The 18777-nt window shown below is 33.8% G+C and overlaps 1 protein-coding gene across 2 annotated transcripts in view; it reads right to left on the bottom strand.

The window, feature by feature from the left end:
• The window catches only part of LOC145328437 (uncharacterized), a 40017-nt gene that overhangs the window by 17480 nt on the left and 3760 nt on the right, over nucleotides 1–18777 (bottom strand). The window contains exons 4-10 of one of the 2 annotated variants that reach the window (XM_080172126.1): nucleotides 18689–18768; nucleotides 17438–17585; nucleotides 16538–16643; nucleotides 3949–4023; nucleotides 3206–3272; nucleotides 2422–2458; nucleotides 1780–1917 (exon numbers count right to left, since the gene is read on the bottom strand). In XM_080172126.1, the coding sequence (XP_080028252.1) occupies nucleotides 1780–1917; nucleotides 2422–2458; nucleotides 3206–3272; nucleotides 3949–4023; nucleotides 16538–16643; nucleotides 17438–17585; nucleotides 18689–18768 (651 nt within the window). The remainder of the gene's footprint in view (nucleotides 1–1779; nucleotides 1918–2421; nucleotides 2459–3205; nucleotides 3273–3948; nucleotides 4024–16537; nucleotides 16644–17437; nucleotides 17586–18688; nucleotides 18769–18777) is intronic. The other variant, XM_080172128.1, reaches the window with a different exon arrangement.

Below are 18777 nucleotides of genomic sequence, written 5' to 3'. Positions count from 1 at the left end.
GTTAGGGAAAAGTTAACTTAAAATATGTAATAAAAATAACTCTATACTTTTGTAAAAAGTAACTCTGTTGTGTTAGCATTTCTTATGAAAATTTAACAAAACATATGAAGAGAAAAATGTAATATATGTACTTACATAGAAAACAAGAATGACAACATCCAGGGGCGTCCAAGCTTTTTTATTTGGGGGGGGGGGTAATCACCTCTTTACCCCCCCCCCCCTTGGACGTCTATGACAACATCGACAGACAGACAAAACAATGTATAGAATAAATTCACAATTATCATAGGAATCTACATTGAAAATGTCAGCTGTTTATCTTCAATAGCAGCCGAGAAAATCATATTTACCCTATACAGACTGAATGACTGACAGACAAAGTGAATTATAGAGTGTCTTCACTACTAATAATTCATAATTATATTTGAATAGAACTAGTTAGTAATAACACCTAACTCTGTATTATACAATTTCGATTAAAATTTCATAGAACTCTACCATTTGATAGACAATACATTGTACTTATATAATTCAATAAATGAAAAAGGTCGTTGCTATATCATTATCAATGAATTGATCAATTTAATTCAGAATCCTTTTCAATATTTTGCTAGAAAGATTCAATGATTTAAAAAAAATATATATTTTGCAATAAAACCGTTCAAAATAAAAAAAAATTGTTTGGTGTACTTTTAAAATATAATCATTAATTGAGAAGAACAAAGTACATCTGTTGTTTAGGTAAAAATCTGAATTTTCTAAGCAAGTAATTTATTTATTTTGAAAAATAGGATATTTTGTTACTATGGTACCTAAAGAAATATTTTCAGTTTCAGAAAAATAAATCCTAATTGTTATTAACTTATTAGAAAAATATTTCTGTTGTGAAGAAATATATAAATGTTTATTAAAAAACAAAAACAAAAAACAATTATTTTATTTTACAAAGTTAGAAAACTTATAATTCAGTTTATAATCAAATCCTTATATAAAAGAAAAAGAATCACTGTCTGTCTGTCAAAAATTAAAAATGGGAGCTGATTGACTCTGCCTCCCACCCCCCAAAAAAATAGATAATTTAAAATGGTATATTTGCTGAAATACTTAAAATTTGAATAAGACTGAACCATCGGTGTTCTAAAATATTTGGGTATAGTCCCCTTCGTGGCAACGCCTCTTAAGGGGCGATTCTTCGTATTTTCACAGTAGCTTTTTTCCTATTTCTAGCCCCTGTGGGGGGCTCTAACCCTGCGGGGCAATCACCTAACCCAATATAACATAACCTATAATAACCCATTAAAAGCAATTTTAAAAATACGACGAATCGCCCCCTAAGAGGGGTTGCCACGAAAGGGACTATTCTCAAATATTTTTATTGTGGGAAAAGGATAGAGTTTAAAAACCCTTAGTTTTGATAAAATTTCTCTTACATCTAAAAACAGTCAATGAAAAAAATTTCAATTTATGATATAATAAATACTTTTTAGTGTTAAAATATTACAGTCCTTTGCCTTTTATTTACGAATAATTGGGTATATAGACAAGGCCGTGTAAGGTAATAACACCACAAAAATTGAGTAGAAAAAAATTATACCAACCCCAATTTACCTCTGCAACGTTTTGAACGTTAGAGACCAATTCTTAAGATAATTATCTAATACTACACAGAAATACTGCTCTTGGACAGGTTTATATAGCTACTTATATATTTTTACATATTTCCTCATGTCTTTGGTGTTCTAGGTTGGTAACTTATTTTTTTGAATAAAATTTTTCCTGACTCGAGCTCAGGTGGTACATAGTGGTAGGTGGGGGAACAGCTGTTCGGGGGGGTCATCGGGGACAGCGGAGAACACGGAGATTTCGGAGACTTACAGGAGCCACCATCTCCAAAACCATTCAAGCCGGGCTCCTCCTAGAGCGTGCCAGGTATACAAATGTCCATTAATTAAGTTTAAATTAAGCCTAATGATATGCTTGGTACTAGCGATTGTAAATATAGCCTCTAAGGACTATGTTTTCAAAGGGGTAAGTAAGAAACCTAAAAGTATTACAAGGTTGAAAACTAAAACGCCTTATACCAACCCGGAACATATGTGAAACTTCCATAAGATGAAAAACTCAATAAGTAAAATCTTAAGCTTCAGACAAAAAAAAGGACTTACTACTTTACATAATTGTTTTAAAACAGAGAAAAAGATTTGTAAGTGATAAAATCTAAAAATTAATAAAACATAAAAAGCCAGGTAAAAAGCCTACATCAATATAAAAAAATGTATATTGTGGGAATTTGTGCATGTTTTATTGTAACAAAAAATTTAGTTTAGTTTATGGTGTTAATAGTTTTTTATCAATATTTTTAACAAGGATGTTTTTTTTTACAATTAGCAAATTTTTGATTATTTACATCAGTATGTCCCTTGATTTTTATATCTTCCATGGGGGAAGGAGGTATAAGCTGAAAATGTACAAAATTGATGAGCAAATAGTTTTTAATTTCTTAATTAAAACCAAATTTTGTTAAAATTAGTTAAAATATAATTGGCATGGCACAAATATTTTATCAAAATACGAAGGTTCAAATTTTTCCATTATTATTTTTTAATGTACAAAAATAACAGAAATTATATTATACCCATTTAAAAGAAAATTTCAAAAAGTAATTGTATGTGCTAATTTTTATTAATGTTGTTTTATTGTTATTGTAAATTATTTTGTAAAGTGTTGTGCTAATATTGCATGGCTTCGAAACCGATTAATATCCGCTAGATTAGAACCGGTTCTTTGCCATACTAAAAAAGCATGGTATTGTATTACAGACAATTTTCCAAGAATATAAAAAAATAAAACAATTAATTCCAGCTTTGTTAGCCCAAGACTTCGGTCCCTGGGAGCTAACAAATATCCGCGTTTGATAACGTTTGATACCCGCGGAAAGCTGTCTATAATACAATGCGTTATATAACTATTAAATACTCGACAGCCGCAAATAAAAAAGACAGCTGACTGCAGACTATTAGAAAGGCTGTCTGCAAATCTAGAGACATGTAGGCAGCTGTTTGATAAATAAAAAGAATGGTTGCTGTGGTTAAATTTCTAAATCCAGCTGCCATTTTTGATAGCAGCCAAGCCCGTGGAAATAAGTCGCAATAATGCAAGTTTTTTCTCTATAAGAGACAAGGGTGATATATTTCAGTTATATTACCTCATTTGTGATAGAGCTCGGGCTCCCAGTCTCACTTCCTCCCCCATCATTGTGCTGACTCGGTGATCTGAAGAAAAATTCAGTGAAAGCGGAGACTTCATTTATTAGATTTAGATGATGACTTCCCAAGGAAGCAGCTCATAGTTCCTAATAAAAAATGACGTCTTACAATACAATTGACCAATGATAGGCCAGTGTAATTTTTACCATTTTGGTCAATTACAATGTATACTGGCCTATCATTTGTCATTTGCATTGTATTACGTCATCTTGGAGCTCTCTATTCGAAGGAAGGAACAGCAAAATAGTAAAACAAAATCCCAGATTAAAAAAAATTTGAATCATACACGCCACTGGTGTTGAAAAAAGACTATCCATAGAAAAAAAACACAGCTCAAAAGTAGGAATATTTTCCGGTTAGTCAAGTTACATCTAATCCTTGTCAACCTTGAATAGACTAATTCAAAAGTAAAGTAGCCTAAAACCATCTCAAAAATAAGATAGCCTCTTAACCTTCTTGTGACCTATGTAAAGCACACCTTAAAATAGAGAACTTAAAAAGTTCGATGGTAATCGAGATCTTAACGGAAAATAAAAAAAAATTATTTGAGCTTGATTAGTATAATAAAAATAATAATTCTAATTAAGTTTTTCTATATAAGGTTACGTCGGTACTAGATTTTTAAATATATAATTAGAAGATTTTTTATTTTTAAAAAGATAAAAAGACTACTTTTACTAACCTTGCACCCATCATTATTCCATGTCCACCCATCCCCATGGCAGAGCTACCCGGTACTGGCGAAACTGCTCCTCCTTCATTGGATACTTCAATTATTTTTGTTATATACAAATATCTCATCTCATCTAGAGAACCCAAGGGCATCATCCGTTTGTAATGGGATGCAATACTCTAACGCCCACTGTTAGATATTAGGTTAAGTAACATCCAATAGACAACCAACCCTTTTGTTTACATGCCCTTTGTCTAAGAAGTCCTAGATGTGGATGGTAATGAGTTGCGCCTGTTTATGGGCCAAGGCATTCCCCCCTACTCTAACTATTTTTGTCGTGCACCTGCCATAGCAGCAGTGCAGTAAGAACCATTTTTAACGTCTTTAGTTATGAACGTGATTCGAACCAATTACATCCTCGAAGACTAGCGGATGCGCTACGTTTTAACCCACGGTCGTGGGTATATACAAATCTACAGAAGTATAGATATAGAAAGTTTAGATCAACAATTATTTAATGATAGAAACACAGTGTAAGAACAATCTGACCATATTATAGGTAAGAAAGTTTACTCAATAAAACTAAAAGACAGGTTTTTATACAGTGTTTTTTTTTATGAGCACTTTTTTGAAAGCAATTTTACCCCACTTATAGTTATCAGAATTTAATGATTAATGGCTTATTTTCTTCGTTTTTTAAGGGAAATTATGAAACAACAAAAAAAAATTACAGTTTTTGTTGAAAAAGTACAGTAAAGTTGAAAATTAAAAACTTAGGTGTCAACATCTAAAAATGGTTTTAGCGCATTTTTCTTATGCTCAAATAATCAACCTTTTGCAAGAATGGCTGCTAAACAATTCAAAGTTGAGATATAGAGCTAAAAATGTATACAGATACTATTAGGGACATGTACTAGAACGGACGAGGTATCAGATACCCCGGGCCTGAGTTACCCAGCAATAGGGGATTTTAAATTTCACACCTCATTTTGAAGGTCTCAAGGCTAATTATTGGGGTTGAACACCCGGAATAGCGCTCATAAGCATTATAGATAGAATTTGTACAAAATGTGTTATGTTGTTTTGTGCCAAAAAAATACAAATATTTTATAAAAAATATGTTGAAAGTTAAAAAAAATAAATTAAAGTACTCAAAAATGTTCATTAAAAAAATACTAAAATAGTCAATTTATTATAAAACTAAAGCATAAGGGATATTTACCCCACCCTCCATATGAGAATTTATCCATTCCTTATAATCCTTTCCTAATGTCTCCCCCCCCCCCCTCATTCCCGTTCATCACACAATCTTCAAAGAAATAGGAAGTATCACATTTCTAAATTTGTCCCCCCCACCAGTATATGTTTTTTTAGATATGTAGTATCTCTATAAGTCCCTTCTTCCCTCATACACTTTGTCTTTCTTTCTTGCTGTAGTTTATTACTTAAGATCAATCAAAATTCATAATTTGTAAATTGCATATCAAAAACTATAAATCAAACAAAAGTGCACATATACAACTTGTTTAACATAAAAAAATCAACATATTTCATGAGTAGCATCCCTCATAATGACCTCATTCCTTTCTTTTCTCCTTTCTACCTCTTAAATGGATTCTTTAGTTCTACTTGATGCCATTGGTGAAAATGTCTTCTTTCTCCGTCTCTAATTCTACATCTAATTCTTATTTTATTTATAGTACATTTTGGACTATTTTGACCTTGTTTAATAAACCCCCCCTCCTCTCAAACTCTTTCCTTTTATTGGGTGGAAGGTAATACTAATTAGTGACACTTGGCTTCCATAAATCCTTTTCACACCTTTAACTTACAGATTAAACAAGGATGACAACATCCATAAAAGTAATTTTCTAAAATCAGAAGGAAGGACAAACGAACAATAACTCCTGTAGAGTGTCAGCACTTATTAAGCAACGCAATAATTTATAAGCCCCAAAAAATTGTACAGAAAATTGTTGCAAAATGGTGTAAATACAGTGTTTCGGAACGCAATGCCTAGCCGTTCTCGAAATCTTATCTCGAAGCCCTCCGAATGACCAACATAGTGAAGTTTACGAATGTGTATTTATTACCATGAAAACAGTAAGTCTAAAACAAAAATATAAGAATTAATTACATAAAATTAATGGTTATTATTTTTGTAACATCGAGGTTGCGTGATTTCAATTTAATAAAAAATATGAATTTTCTAAAAAACTTAAAATTGGCACGAAACATATTAAATCGCATCAGAATTTGATAATTTTAGAATAAAATAATCAACATTATAAAAGTAAATATTCGTATATCAAAACTTAGCAGTTAAATGGTCTATTTGTTGAAAAATTAATGATTTAAATTTCTTCATAAAATTATACCATTCTACGCTTATTTTCAAGAATTAAAAGATAAATTCTTACCACATATGATGTCAAACTAAGCAGGAAGGCTTATTTGAGATATTCCACACATCAGAGCGCATGTATATTCAAGCAATACATTATTTTCATTCACGTAGCTCCTCACGTGGGACTTATCAAAGGAAAAGTGCGTGTCTCTTTTGTTCGTTTACAAGCCACGCGCCGCGCGGAGATAGTTAGGAATGCCGCGTAACACACTCATTCTCTGGGGAATTCTGGTGTAAGGAAAAGGGATTAATGGGTTCGAACTTGCCAGGGAATACAAGAAATACATACCGAAACACACCCGTCTATTCACTGGGAATCGAACACAATACCTCATCTTTGCAATATGCGTGCAGACAGTGTCCACGAAATCACAATCTCACAACACATAAACCACAAGAGTTTAAAATGTCATGGCCATAAGGCCTAAAATTAGTTATGGAACTTACGAATACCACAACAACTCAAACGGCCTCAGCTACCACATAAGGATAGGAATAAGGAATGGGAAAAGCATTCAACATTCATGAATTGCACATTTACCACTCACACATCTCATTATATCATGGCCTCATAATATCAAATAAAGTTAGAATTACAGACCATGTAATTGCGAATACATGAATTAATAATCATTAGTACCTAAACTTCAATTAGGTACCTACATAATAAAATAGGTAAATGATTTTTATACTAAAAATCGCATCGATAATTAAATAATCAACTCAAACTTTTTTCATGAAAAGAAAGAAAGATTAAATAATAACATTTCTTCTACTAAATCTTTTTGCTAGAAAAGAAAAGTAAAATTGCATAAAAACTTCTCAATAATTAGAATTTTTTCCGACAGAAAAATAATTGTGCTTACATCTAAACATTTTTCAGATAAGATAAGTAAGATCCTTAAATCTAAACATGTTTTAATAAAATAGATACTTGAATCTAAATAAAATATGACTGTAAAAAAATCATCAAACTTCGGAAAATTAAAATCTCATAATTTTAAATCTTCGTGAATCAAAATTGCGTAAAATTAAAATTGCAATTGAAATATGCAAATTAAATTTACCAAAATAAAACAAAAGCTCAATATAAGAAAAGAACTTCTCTGAAATGCTGAATCTGCAATTTCTCTCTGTTTTAAGAAGAAAGCAACATATACATATTCATACAGTCATAATTAAAGGCAATTTGGGCCTCAGTTAGAATGAATCCCTCAAGATACAAACTAACAATATCCATCAAATATTAATAATTGCCATGTTCCAGCTATCCTGTTGGACGTTATGACTTTCCATCACAACTTTTGATACTGCATAATTTCTAACAGGATTTCTGGCGCAGGGCTGCATCAACTGAAACAAACATAATTAGTGATGTTTAATTCAAAACAAATAAAAAGAATCATGAAATAATTCAAAGAAACTTTTAAATTCATCAATCAAAGCAATCAAATTAAAATTAAATTATTTTATGCTTTAGTTTTGCCGTTTTGCGTCGGGCCTGGCCGAGGAAACAGAGCTTAGGTACGTCGCAAAGCGGTCTTATTAAGCTAAATTCTACGAAAATCAGAGAATCTACTTAATTCATCGTGAAAAAAATCTGCATTTTTTCTTTAGATACATCAGTTCAAAGGTAAATAGTAATAATTTTAATATGCATGTAATATTAAATTATTTATGTGATTGTAATAAATCATAAAGAAATATTTAAATGATGTAAAATCTCATTTTGTTAATTTCTTATCATATCAAATTTCAATCCAACAAGGATAAAAATGTTTATATCTGTATAGGTACCTAGGAAATTTTCCTCGAAAAAAATCCCAGGTCTCGGAAAGACTTAAATCATTGACTTGCGAAAACGTATAAAAACTTAAGTTTGCATTTCAAATGAAAAAACTCTTGCATCGATTTGAAAGTTTAAACGAAATTGTATCAAAAATTGCGTTACTTATAATCTTAAGAAATGGGTAATTTCTTTTAAAAAAAAATACTGCTTCAATTTTAATATATGCGATAAAAATGAAGGTAGAGTTAATTTAAAATATGCATAGTTTATCTTAAATTAATTCTGTGACATTCACATAAAATAATAATCATTATTTTAATAATACCATACATCGTGTTCATTATTATAAATGCTTAAACATGAACGAAAAATATATGTACCTAGGAAAATAATTGCTAAAAGTATTTTCTCAAGGTTTAAAATTGTCCGAAATCGCTAGGTACGTATATTACTACGAATCTCTGCTCTGGGAATGAAAAAAAATCTTTACGCGTGGATTGATAGGAATCCCAGCTTCCGGAGTGAAAGAAAAACTTTTGTACATGAATTGTTAAAAATCTCTGCCTCCGGAATGAAAGAAATCTTTGATTTGCTTACAAATTTAAACAATATCTTGATTTTTTGCGATAATCTTTTAAAATAATAATGAGGAATATTTTAAACATTATCATAATAATATTACATGTTGTGTTCTTTACTTTAATGCATTATTTCATATGAGAATCTGAGAAATAACATTTTTTAAGTAAACGTGAACCATAAAAAAATACCTCGAAAAATAATTTGTACAAGAAATCTATTTTTCTCGATTTAAATTCTGCAAAAATCATTTGGTAGTTAACACACACGAACTTTTGCTTTTCAAAATCATACTTAAAGAAACAAAATCTTTTAAAATCTGCTTTAAAAGTCTAAACAGTTTTGTAGAATTTTTGTGCTTAGGTATGAACAATAAAATTAGTTGAATAATGAATACTTATTCTTTACAGAACCGATTTAGGTTCCTTTCACAAGCTCAACATATAACTTGTAATATTTTTTCTTTAAAGATCATTTTCACACATTAATAGTTTATGTTGTAGATTAGATATGTGTGGTTTGAAAATTTTTCAATGACTTTCTGGCGGCAACACCCGCCATATTTCCAGCCGCCATATTGCAGGCCTCTTACCCTGTGTCGGGCGGCAAGGTTGGCAGCAGCCAAGTGTGGCTGTCATAAAACTTAGAATCATCTACCGGCTTTTGTCCAGCTGGAACCGAAACTCCCGTCGGCTCTTGTCCAGCTGGAACCGAAACTCTGATCGGCTCTTGTCCAGCCGGAACCGAAACTCCCGTCGGCTCTTGTCCGGCTGGAACCGAATCATTCATCGGCTCAACACCCGCCGTAACAATATTATCAACGGCTACAGTATCGTCACCAATATCATCAGGATTAACTGCAGCATAACTAACATCAATATCAGTAATGGCCACGGCAACACCCGCCGTAGCCATGCTGTCAACAGCTGCAGCACTAGCAGAACCAAAAGGTTCATCAGCAGCGTTACAAGCAGAACCAACAGGTTCAATAATAGCATCACAAGCAGCACCAACAGTCGGCTGCGGCTGAACATCTGAGCTTTCTGGTTTTAAAAACCCTATAGCTTCACTTTCCAACTCGAAATCTGAGCAGACAACATACCTACTCTTTGCTAATCCATTAGCACTAACAGCAAAATATCCAGATCCAAACAGGCTGGAGTAAAGCATGGTTTCTCCTACTGAGCGTTCAGAGTAGGGAAACATCGACGGGCAGAGGTGCCCAATGAGCAAATCCACCTGCCCATTAACCAAAGTAAAATCTTCGGGTTTCATATCAAATAAAACAGCTGCCTCCACAGGATTCATGGAGCAGATCGCCTCTTTAGGACCAATGAGAGGCACTACCACAGGTTCTAACATGTGATAATTCTTGTGTCGATCAACTAAACATAGCTTGACCGTCGGGAGACGTTTAACTTCACCATCAGCTAGAGAAATTCTTGCTGAACGTCCAGTAAAAGGTAACTGAAGTTTATTAACAAGTGACTGGGTTACCATTGTGATAGTTGAACCAGTGTCCCACATGGCGCACACTGGGACCTTCTGGCGATTAATATCAACGACGTCTAATTGTTGTAACATTAACATTAGGTTCGCCTCAGGGGAAGTATGTGCTTCATAGACGGCGGCAGCCATATCAACACTCTCATGGAGAAGGTTGTTATGGGTCATACCACAATTATCCACTTTGCATCCGCCTATTACATCTGCCTTCGGGCAATCCACAGATTTATGCCCTTTCTGCAAACAAAGCCAACAGCATCCAGCACTCTCCACAATACTCTTCCTGTCTGGCACTGACAGGTCATGAAATTTTGGGCACTTGTAAAGTAAGTGCATATCATTACAGCCATTAACAAAACATGACTGCTTCATCTTAGATTTACCAGGTTTACCTACGGCGGTAGCTGCTGTCGCAGGATTACCTTTCTTCTTAGAGGGGGTGTCCATATCAGTCGAGCACCGCATAAAAATAGCGCCCCTCTGTTCCTCCATAATCTGCATCAACTTTGGCAAATTTGGGACGTCCATTGAGCCCAATGCCAAATTAAGCTTATCTTGAAAGTCTCGAGGCAACTTCTTGGATAACATCTCCAGAAGTATCACGGTCAACCACTGGCTGGTGGTAACCTCATCATCTTCATCATTTTTAGTCAGCTGCTCCAGCTGGCTAACTGCACCACCGAACTCTGCTAACACAGTCACAATCTGGTTGGAGTCCGACGGCTTAGACTTCTTCTCCCATTGGTTGAAAAGGCAGAGCATTTGACGTGTCTTAGACTTGAAACGCGAGTCAAGGTAAGCCCACTGAGATTCATGCGATTGAATCTGAGTTAATTGGAGTCTCAGCTCTTTATTTTTACAGACCTTCTCACTGCTCAACAATAACTGTAAATATGACGGGTCCTGTCCTACAGTAAGCTTTTTAAAATTGTCTTTGAAACTTACGTAGGATGCTTCCTGGCCGTCAAAGGAGGGAAGAAGACGTTCGTCAACACGATTCATATATCCTGGCGTGAACATAGAACCGGTGACGAACTGTGGTGTGCCAAACGGTGACACAAATGGCGATGCTGTCGAGGCACCCGCCGTCATCGTGGGTGGCTTCATAGGTTCAAGCTTAACCTCAGCCAATTGTTTCATCAAAGCAGACAAAGTGTTTATAATTGCATCAGGCAAGGGAAAATATGGCCCTTTAATAACTTTCACGATCTTCAAGCATCGATCATATAGTTCAGCCTGATGGTTAGGCAAATTATCACCAACTACATCAACAACACTTTGAATGTCACTAAGCTCTTCTATAGCATCAAGAGCATCTTTCAAGGCACTATAGTCTTTTTGCACAGTAACTATATCAGAATAAATGTCACTAAACTCATCAAGCTCTTGGATTCTCAAACCAAGCTTGCTAAAACCGCCCATGATGCTGTCGAACATTTTGAACTTGTCGTGGACAAGGATTGACTCCTTAGTGAGATGTCTAACATCAAGTTCTGAAGTATCACTGACCAACTTCATCACTCTACTTAGCTCACTGGTTAGGGCATCAACGGCTGGACGCAGCCGCTTACTCAATTGTTCACCTTTATTCTTTTTAGGACCCATGATTGTCACTAAAGTTAACTGTACTGATTACGACTATAATAATGTGTGTTAAGGTATCACAACCAACACATTCACAAAACTTCACAGATTCTTCTTAGCTGCATCTGTTCTGTCTTGTTTTCATTGTTTCGGAACGCAATGCCTAGCCGTTCTCGAAATCTTATCTCGAAGCCCTCCGAATGACCAACATAGTGAAGTTTACGAATGTGTATTTATTACCATGAAAACAGTAAGTCTAAAACAAAAATATAAGAATTAATTACATAAAATTAATGGTTATTATTTTTGTAACATCGAGGTTGCGTGATTTCAATTTAATAAAAAATATGAATTTTCTAAAAAACTTAAAATTGGCACGAAACATATTAAATCGCATCAGAATTTGATAATTTTAGAATAAAATAATCAACATTATAAAAGTAAATATTCGTATATCAAAACTTAGCAGTTAAATGGTCTATTTGTTGAAAAATTAATGATTTAAATTTCTTCATAAAATTATACCATTCTACGCTTATTTTCAAGAATTAAAAGATAAATTCTTACCACATATGATGTCAAACTAAGCAGGAAGGCTTATTTGAGATATTCCACACATCAGAGCGCATGTATATTCAAGCAATACATTATTTTCATTCACGTAGCTCCTCACGTGGGACTTATCAAAGGAAAAGTGCGCGTCTCTTTTGTTCGTTTACAAGCCACGCACTGCGCGGAGATAGTTAGGAATGCCGCGTAACACACTCATTCTCTGGGGAATTCTGGTGTAAGGAAAAGGGATTAATGGGTTCGAACTTGCCAGGGAATACAAGAAATACATACCGAAACATACAGGGTACAGTAAAATCACTTTCTTTCATTATTAGAATTTGATTATAGAGACGCATTGCTCATAATATTGTACTAGGATTCATTATTCAAAATATTAAATGTATATAAATAAGATGTTTTTGTCAAAAAATCAGCATATTTTATAGACATGCGGACTTTCTGGTAATAATTATAGATTTGCTACCAGATCATACCTAACAGTTATAGGAATCATCAAATAAAGTTTAATATGAAGACAATTCTAATATGTCTAATTTAACGAAAAGAGGTAAACGTAACGGATGGACGGACCGACGCTTATTATAGAAAAGCTTCGTTTTTAAAATCATAGAATAAATACAAGTTTTGTTAGCCGAGACCTTTGGCCCCTCGGGAATAACAAATTTGGTTTTAATCTTATGATATTTCTCTTTAATATCAGCGGAAAGCTGTCTATAATACGATGCGCTAACTAAATTTTCTCGTATTTTGGGGATTCCTTCAATTTATTGACCATTATATTATCCCTTAAGATCCGTGTGTCCACTATTTTAATTTTGATTAATTTGAATGCATTACATAAAAAGGGAAGGCTTTAATGATAAAGTAAATTAAATGTTGGATGCCAATTGGTATAGAAAATCTCTACAAAAAAAAATTCCATTCGTAGCTCTTGCATAGCAGCAAAGAAAATCAAAGAATAAAAATTTATAATTAATGAGTGGCTTTGCATGGTGTGTGAAGTGAAGGCTCTCGCTAACTATGGTTCTCTTTTATATTGAAGCTTCTCATAGGTTTATTACAATTTAAGGGGAGGGTACCACCCTCTCTAAAGAATCCGCCCGTTAAAAAACCCTACTCCATAATGCAAGTGCTCCTAGAGGCCTCAAGGGTATCAGCAAGCTAGCAATATTGTATCCATTTTCCCAACTACATAAAACTAGCATTTTAGGAAGAGAAAAATATTTTCAACTTCTAAGCTAGTAATTGAAATGTTTTAATACATCTATAAATAAAACAAGAATGACAACATCCATAAAAGCGAAACTCTGAAACGGTAGGAATCAGTATTCTAATAATCATATAAATAATGTTATTTTATCACTTAAAAACTGTTGCTATAAATGTAACGATCATAGAGTAAATTTGCTTATTATTAAAGACTTATTACAGAGTGGCTTCGCTAATAAATCAGTTGTTGTAGAAACTGCAATATTAATGTTATGCATGGTTTAAAGATTATAAAATATGAAATAAAGGCATTGATTTAATAGGAAAGCTGCTCTATGTTACAGAAGTTACTAATTGATCAATAACGTTGTAAAAGCTGTAATATTAATATTATGCATGGTTAAAAGATAATAATAGATGAAATGAAGGCTTTGTTTTAATAGCGAAGCTGCTTTCTGTTACAGAATCTCCTTCCATCTTTCCATTCGTCTGTCTGTCTTTTTGTCCATTGAAACAGTATGGGGAAATTTCTTTACTGCTATTCATGATAGACGGCTAATGTTTGACTGAATATTATCTTTACCGAGATGAGCATCCATTGCAAATCTACTCCAAAAAAGTTTTTAATTTGTCGGTCAGTTTGTATTGCTCTGAAATAAACCAAATTTTCACAGGAAATGAACAAAGAAAAATTTTCACCGCTCATAATATTACAGAGCTTCTTTTCAACTCACTATATCCGTCAGTCTATATGTTATGCTGTGTTTCGTATTTTTAAAAGCGAAGCCTTTCTATAATTAGGGTCGGTCCGTCCGTACGTCCGTCCGTAACGGATAGCTTTTTTTCGTTAATTTAGGAATGTTGGAATTGTCCTATCGATTTCAAATTTTGCATGGTGATTCCTTTAGTAGTTAGGTACGATTTAGAAAGCGTAGCAACTCTATAATCATTACCAAAATGTCCGTAAGTACATTTTAAACATGTTGATTTTTTTACTTTTTAACAACAAAGTTTTATGTGATCTAATCATCGGATTGATCTGACTTTTGATATATTGATTCCTGGGACAAAAAAGTATAATGTAATAAGCGATGCAACTCTATAATCAAGTCCTAAACATGTAAGTATGTCCATAAACATTATCCTGTTTTTTCGTTTTTTTTGTATCTGTTTTTCAACAAGTTTATTTACAGATTTGCTGACTATTATACATTTATATAGTGATTATTCAGTTCTGACACTATACAATTGTTCATGTTTGTTTGTCCTACTGTTTCAGTGCTTTGCTTTTATGGATGTTGTCATCCTTGTTTTATTCTGCTGACTTTTCCTTCACTATTTCTTCTATCTTTTGGGCTATGTTTCTGCCTTTTTATGGATATTATTGCTACTTATAGATATTGTCCTCCTTGTTGTTTATTTCTTAAATTGGGAATTATAAAACGGGAGGGATTATTCTATGTATTACAAATGTAATACTTAATCATATGTTCGCCATTATAAACATAGCTTGCTAACGCAATTTTTTTTTCCAAATTCTATATAAATTTTCAAAGAACCACTTTGTCTTATTTCACTTGTAATTGCAATATTTTACCATTCCTATTTATATAGTAGTGGCACTGCAGAAACAATTTAATCTTCAGTTAGAATTTCCCTCCTTTTTGTGAGGTTGTTATGAATTATAATACAACTCCTCCCCATCTTAAACAGTTTATCAGGGAGAGAGGGGACATTGGGCTGTTTATTATGCTGGTACCTAAAGTTTTGTAATAATGTTTTCTTATTCGTTAGCTCAACAATTTTGAGGGACAAAGTGAATTTTTAATGGTTATATCAGTAAGTTGAGTGGTTAAAGCACTAATTGTAATCTACAGAAAGGGTAGTTATATGTATCATCATTGTGAATGTATATTAATTTATAGGCCATTGTCTTATCCACTTAAATCCCTGCAGTTTATTTATCATATAGCCCGGTGACCTTAGTTGGGTTTATGACACATTTATTACCTCTTTCCTCCCCCCCCCCCCCCCCATCTTCCTCGATATAGTAATGCCACGTCTCGCGGTCGTTGCGGTCATGCGTCATATTGGAAGGGTAACGCAAATTTCAGATCTCAGTTTTTGCTATTTGATTTACTATTTTTCTCTGTAAGGTAACAACGATGCTTGCAAGATTATTTAATTCGCTATAATATAAAGATATTTTTTTCAAATCGCGAAATCTGGGATCTGAAATTTGCGTTACCCTTCCAACCTGACGCATGACGGCGTATGTCCGGGAGATATGGCATTATTTAGTACACTATCTTTATCAGTTCTAAATCAATTTCCTTTACCTCATATACCCCCTCTCCAACCCTTAAAATCCTTTTTAAAGTGTAAATTTCAACCTCAATAATTTGCCTTGAGATTTATGGGATTTCTGAAATTTGAAACAAAAAGTTTATTACTGGCTTTCTGAGTCGGGCTTCCTGTATCCTAACCCTACTAGAACATATCAAAGTTTGAAGGTCATATCTCAACCAGGGAGGGAGTACTGGCCCCCCAAAGTCGACTACAGAAAATCCATTTTTTTAAGAAAAATGCGCTAAAACCATTTTTATATGTTGACACCTAAGTTTTTAATTTTCAACTTTACTGTACTTTTTCAACAAAAACTGTAATTTTTTTTGTTGTTTCATTAAATTGTTATCATTAAATTCTGATAACTATAAGTGGGGTAAAATTGCTTTCAAAAAAGTGCTCATAAAAAAAACACTGTATTATCCATAGGAAAACTCAGCTATAAATAATTGAATTTCTCAGGATAAATTAACTAATTTAACCCCAAGTACACAACAAACTAATTTTATTTCAATTTATTTAAAAATAGAGGGAAAACGGGAATTCTATGCTCGACTAGTACTTTTAGGGAAACCACTATGACAAATGTGAAGTATCTAATTCCTGCAGCCGACTGGTACAAGGCGGAGTCTGATGATGTTCGCCGCCACCTGTTCTCTGGCGGAGGCGGGGATAGGTAGGGCGACAGAGAGGCGGAGTAGTAAGGAGAACCTGAAAAATTAATATTGGATTTTTGTTTGGTATTGATATCTTTGCCTTTACCAATTTGGGGATTATTTGAGGGGGGGGGGTTAAATTCTTTTCGATATTGCTTTTATATGTACTAGCGGCTTCGCCCCTAGCCTCTAGGGGCATTGTCCCAAGAGGTTTGATCAAGCCAATTTTTCGTATTTTAGATTTAAAAGAAAAATTTACAAAAAAAAATTTCTTTGGTAGGGGGGGGGGGGGGGTTGGGGGGGGGGGGTAGTCGACCCCACTCTTTTAATTTTAGATTTAAAAATAAAAATAAAATTTTTTTGGAGGGGGAATTTTTATTTTTTTGTTGGGGTTGGGGGTGTCCCACCCCTCAAGAAAATAGTTATAAACCTTCCCGGGACCTATGAGAAGCTACCATGTAAAGGAGAATCCAATCGGTTCAGCGGTTAGCGAGATCCTTCGCTACAGACAGACAGACATCGTTCTACTTTGTATTATAGATTTAGCTTGCTAGTTGATACGCAAGGGAAACTTGAGATAATGGGGGGTTAGTGGGAATTGGACTAGGAGCCATTTCTCTCTGGAGGGTGTAGACTGTAGGTATCATCCACAAAAAATATTTAAAACCTTTCCCATGAGCTAAAAGTAGCTACACTGCACCAGTGCACTGTAAAGGAGACCCATATCTGTTAAGCGGTTTCGCTAAAGACAAAAAAATTTAAAACTTTATATAATGGGATAATTTAAAACAATTTAGTTACTATTAATTATAATCATCCTTGTTTAATATCGATGCTATTTTTGATTACCTGTATTTCCACTATTTCCAGCAGGGCTAGCCCTCTCGCCCCCGTAGGGGGACGTATCCCATCTCCTGTCCCCAGACCGGTTTCTGATGGCGCCTCCGCCCCCACTGCCAGGGGAACCCATGGACGTGGTTCGAGACCTCTCTGGTACCTTAATAATACAATCATAAGTAGCGCAGAATATCAGTGCTCACAAGTCCAATTGAGTTATACCGTCATTAGACTAACCTGGTATCTTAAGCAATTAGACAATGGTTATTAAATTACTATGCAATGGTAGTTAACAAAAATTAGAATTATTTAATGAAGGAAGTTTTTATAAACTTTAGGTACTAGTATAATTTACAGTCTAATGTGCTATAACTTTCTGCAATTATAAGTATCAAAGTGATAAAAGGATTTATAGAGTAGCAACACTCTTAAAAATAATTGAAGATCTTAAAATTTTACAAGAAATTAACACAATATGGAGTTAAATTTGAAATTCATTTATTCAACATTTTAAGATTCTTCTAGCAAATTAAATTTTTAAATCTTGTAAAATTTAAAATTTAAATTATACAAAACAAAAAGAATTTACTTTTTAAAAGTCTTTTCAAGTTACTTTTATATAATCATCAGTGAAATAATTATGTAAAAGTAACCTTAAAAGATTTTTTACTTCAATTATTTGGCCATTTTTTTATAGATAAAAAAAGAGCATCCCAAGGAAAAATAGGGCCTATAACTTTTAGGCCAGTTTTTTTTGTGAGGCAGAGTCAATTTTATGTTCAGGTCAGGCAGAGTCTCAATAATGTTCATCAAGTGCATTAAAGGTTTTTTTTTATCAACAACATGATTCTTTAAATATCATGCATTAAAGTCATCAGGAATAGGGTATAGCCAACAAGCGAAAAATACAATAATACTTTGAGGCAGATAAAAATGTTTTCATTACCATGAAGCGTTGCTGACTGGCTGGCTGACTGCTGACTTCCTGAATGACTGGCTTTCTAACTAAAAGGCTTACTGTCTGACTGACTGACAGACTACCTACCTAACTGACTGACTGGCGAACGGAATGCTATATTCCTGTGAGAATTAAGTTTTATTCAAGGAGAGATAAGAACGTTATTATGAAACCTTATCCCTCCCCGACTGACTGCCTGACTAATTGCCTATCTCAGTGACGACCTAATTTACTGACTACCTTACTGACTAAACGACTGATTAACTGCCTGACAAAATACCTTTCTGACTGAATAACGACTATACCTGTGAAGAATAAGTCTGTTTCAAGGAGAGAATAGAAGAATATTCTGTAGCTCCTCCGCACTGCACAAACCCTTGGTAACCTAAAAGTT

This window comes from Acartia tonsa, chromosome 9 (assembly GCF_053477335.1).
Source record: "Acartia tonsa isolate MP-2025a chromosome 9, ASM5347733v1, whole genome shotgun sequence".
Lineage (NCBI taxonomy): Eukaryota > Metazoa > Arthropoda > Copepoda > Calanoida > Acartiidae > Acartia > Acartia tonsa.
This window is presented reverse-complemented; position numbering and strand designations above follow the sequence as displayed.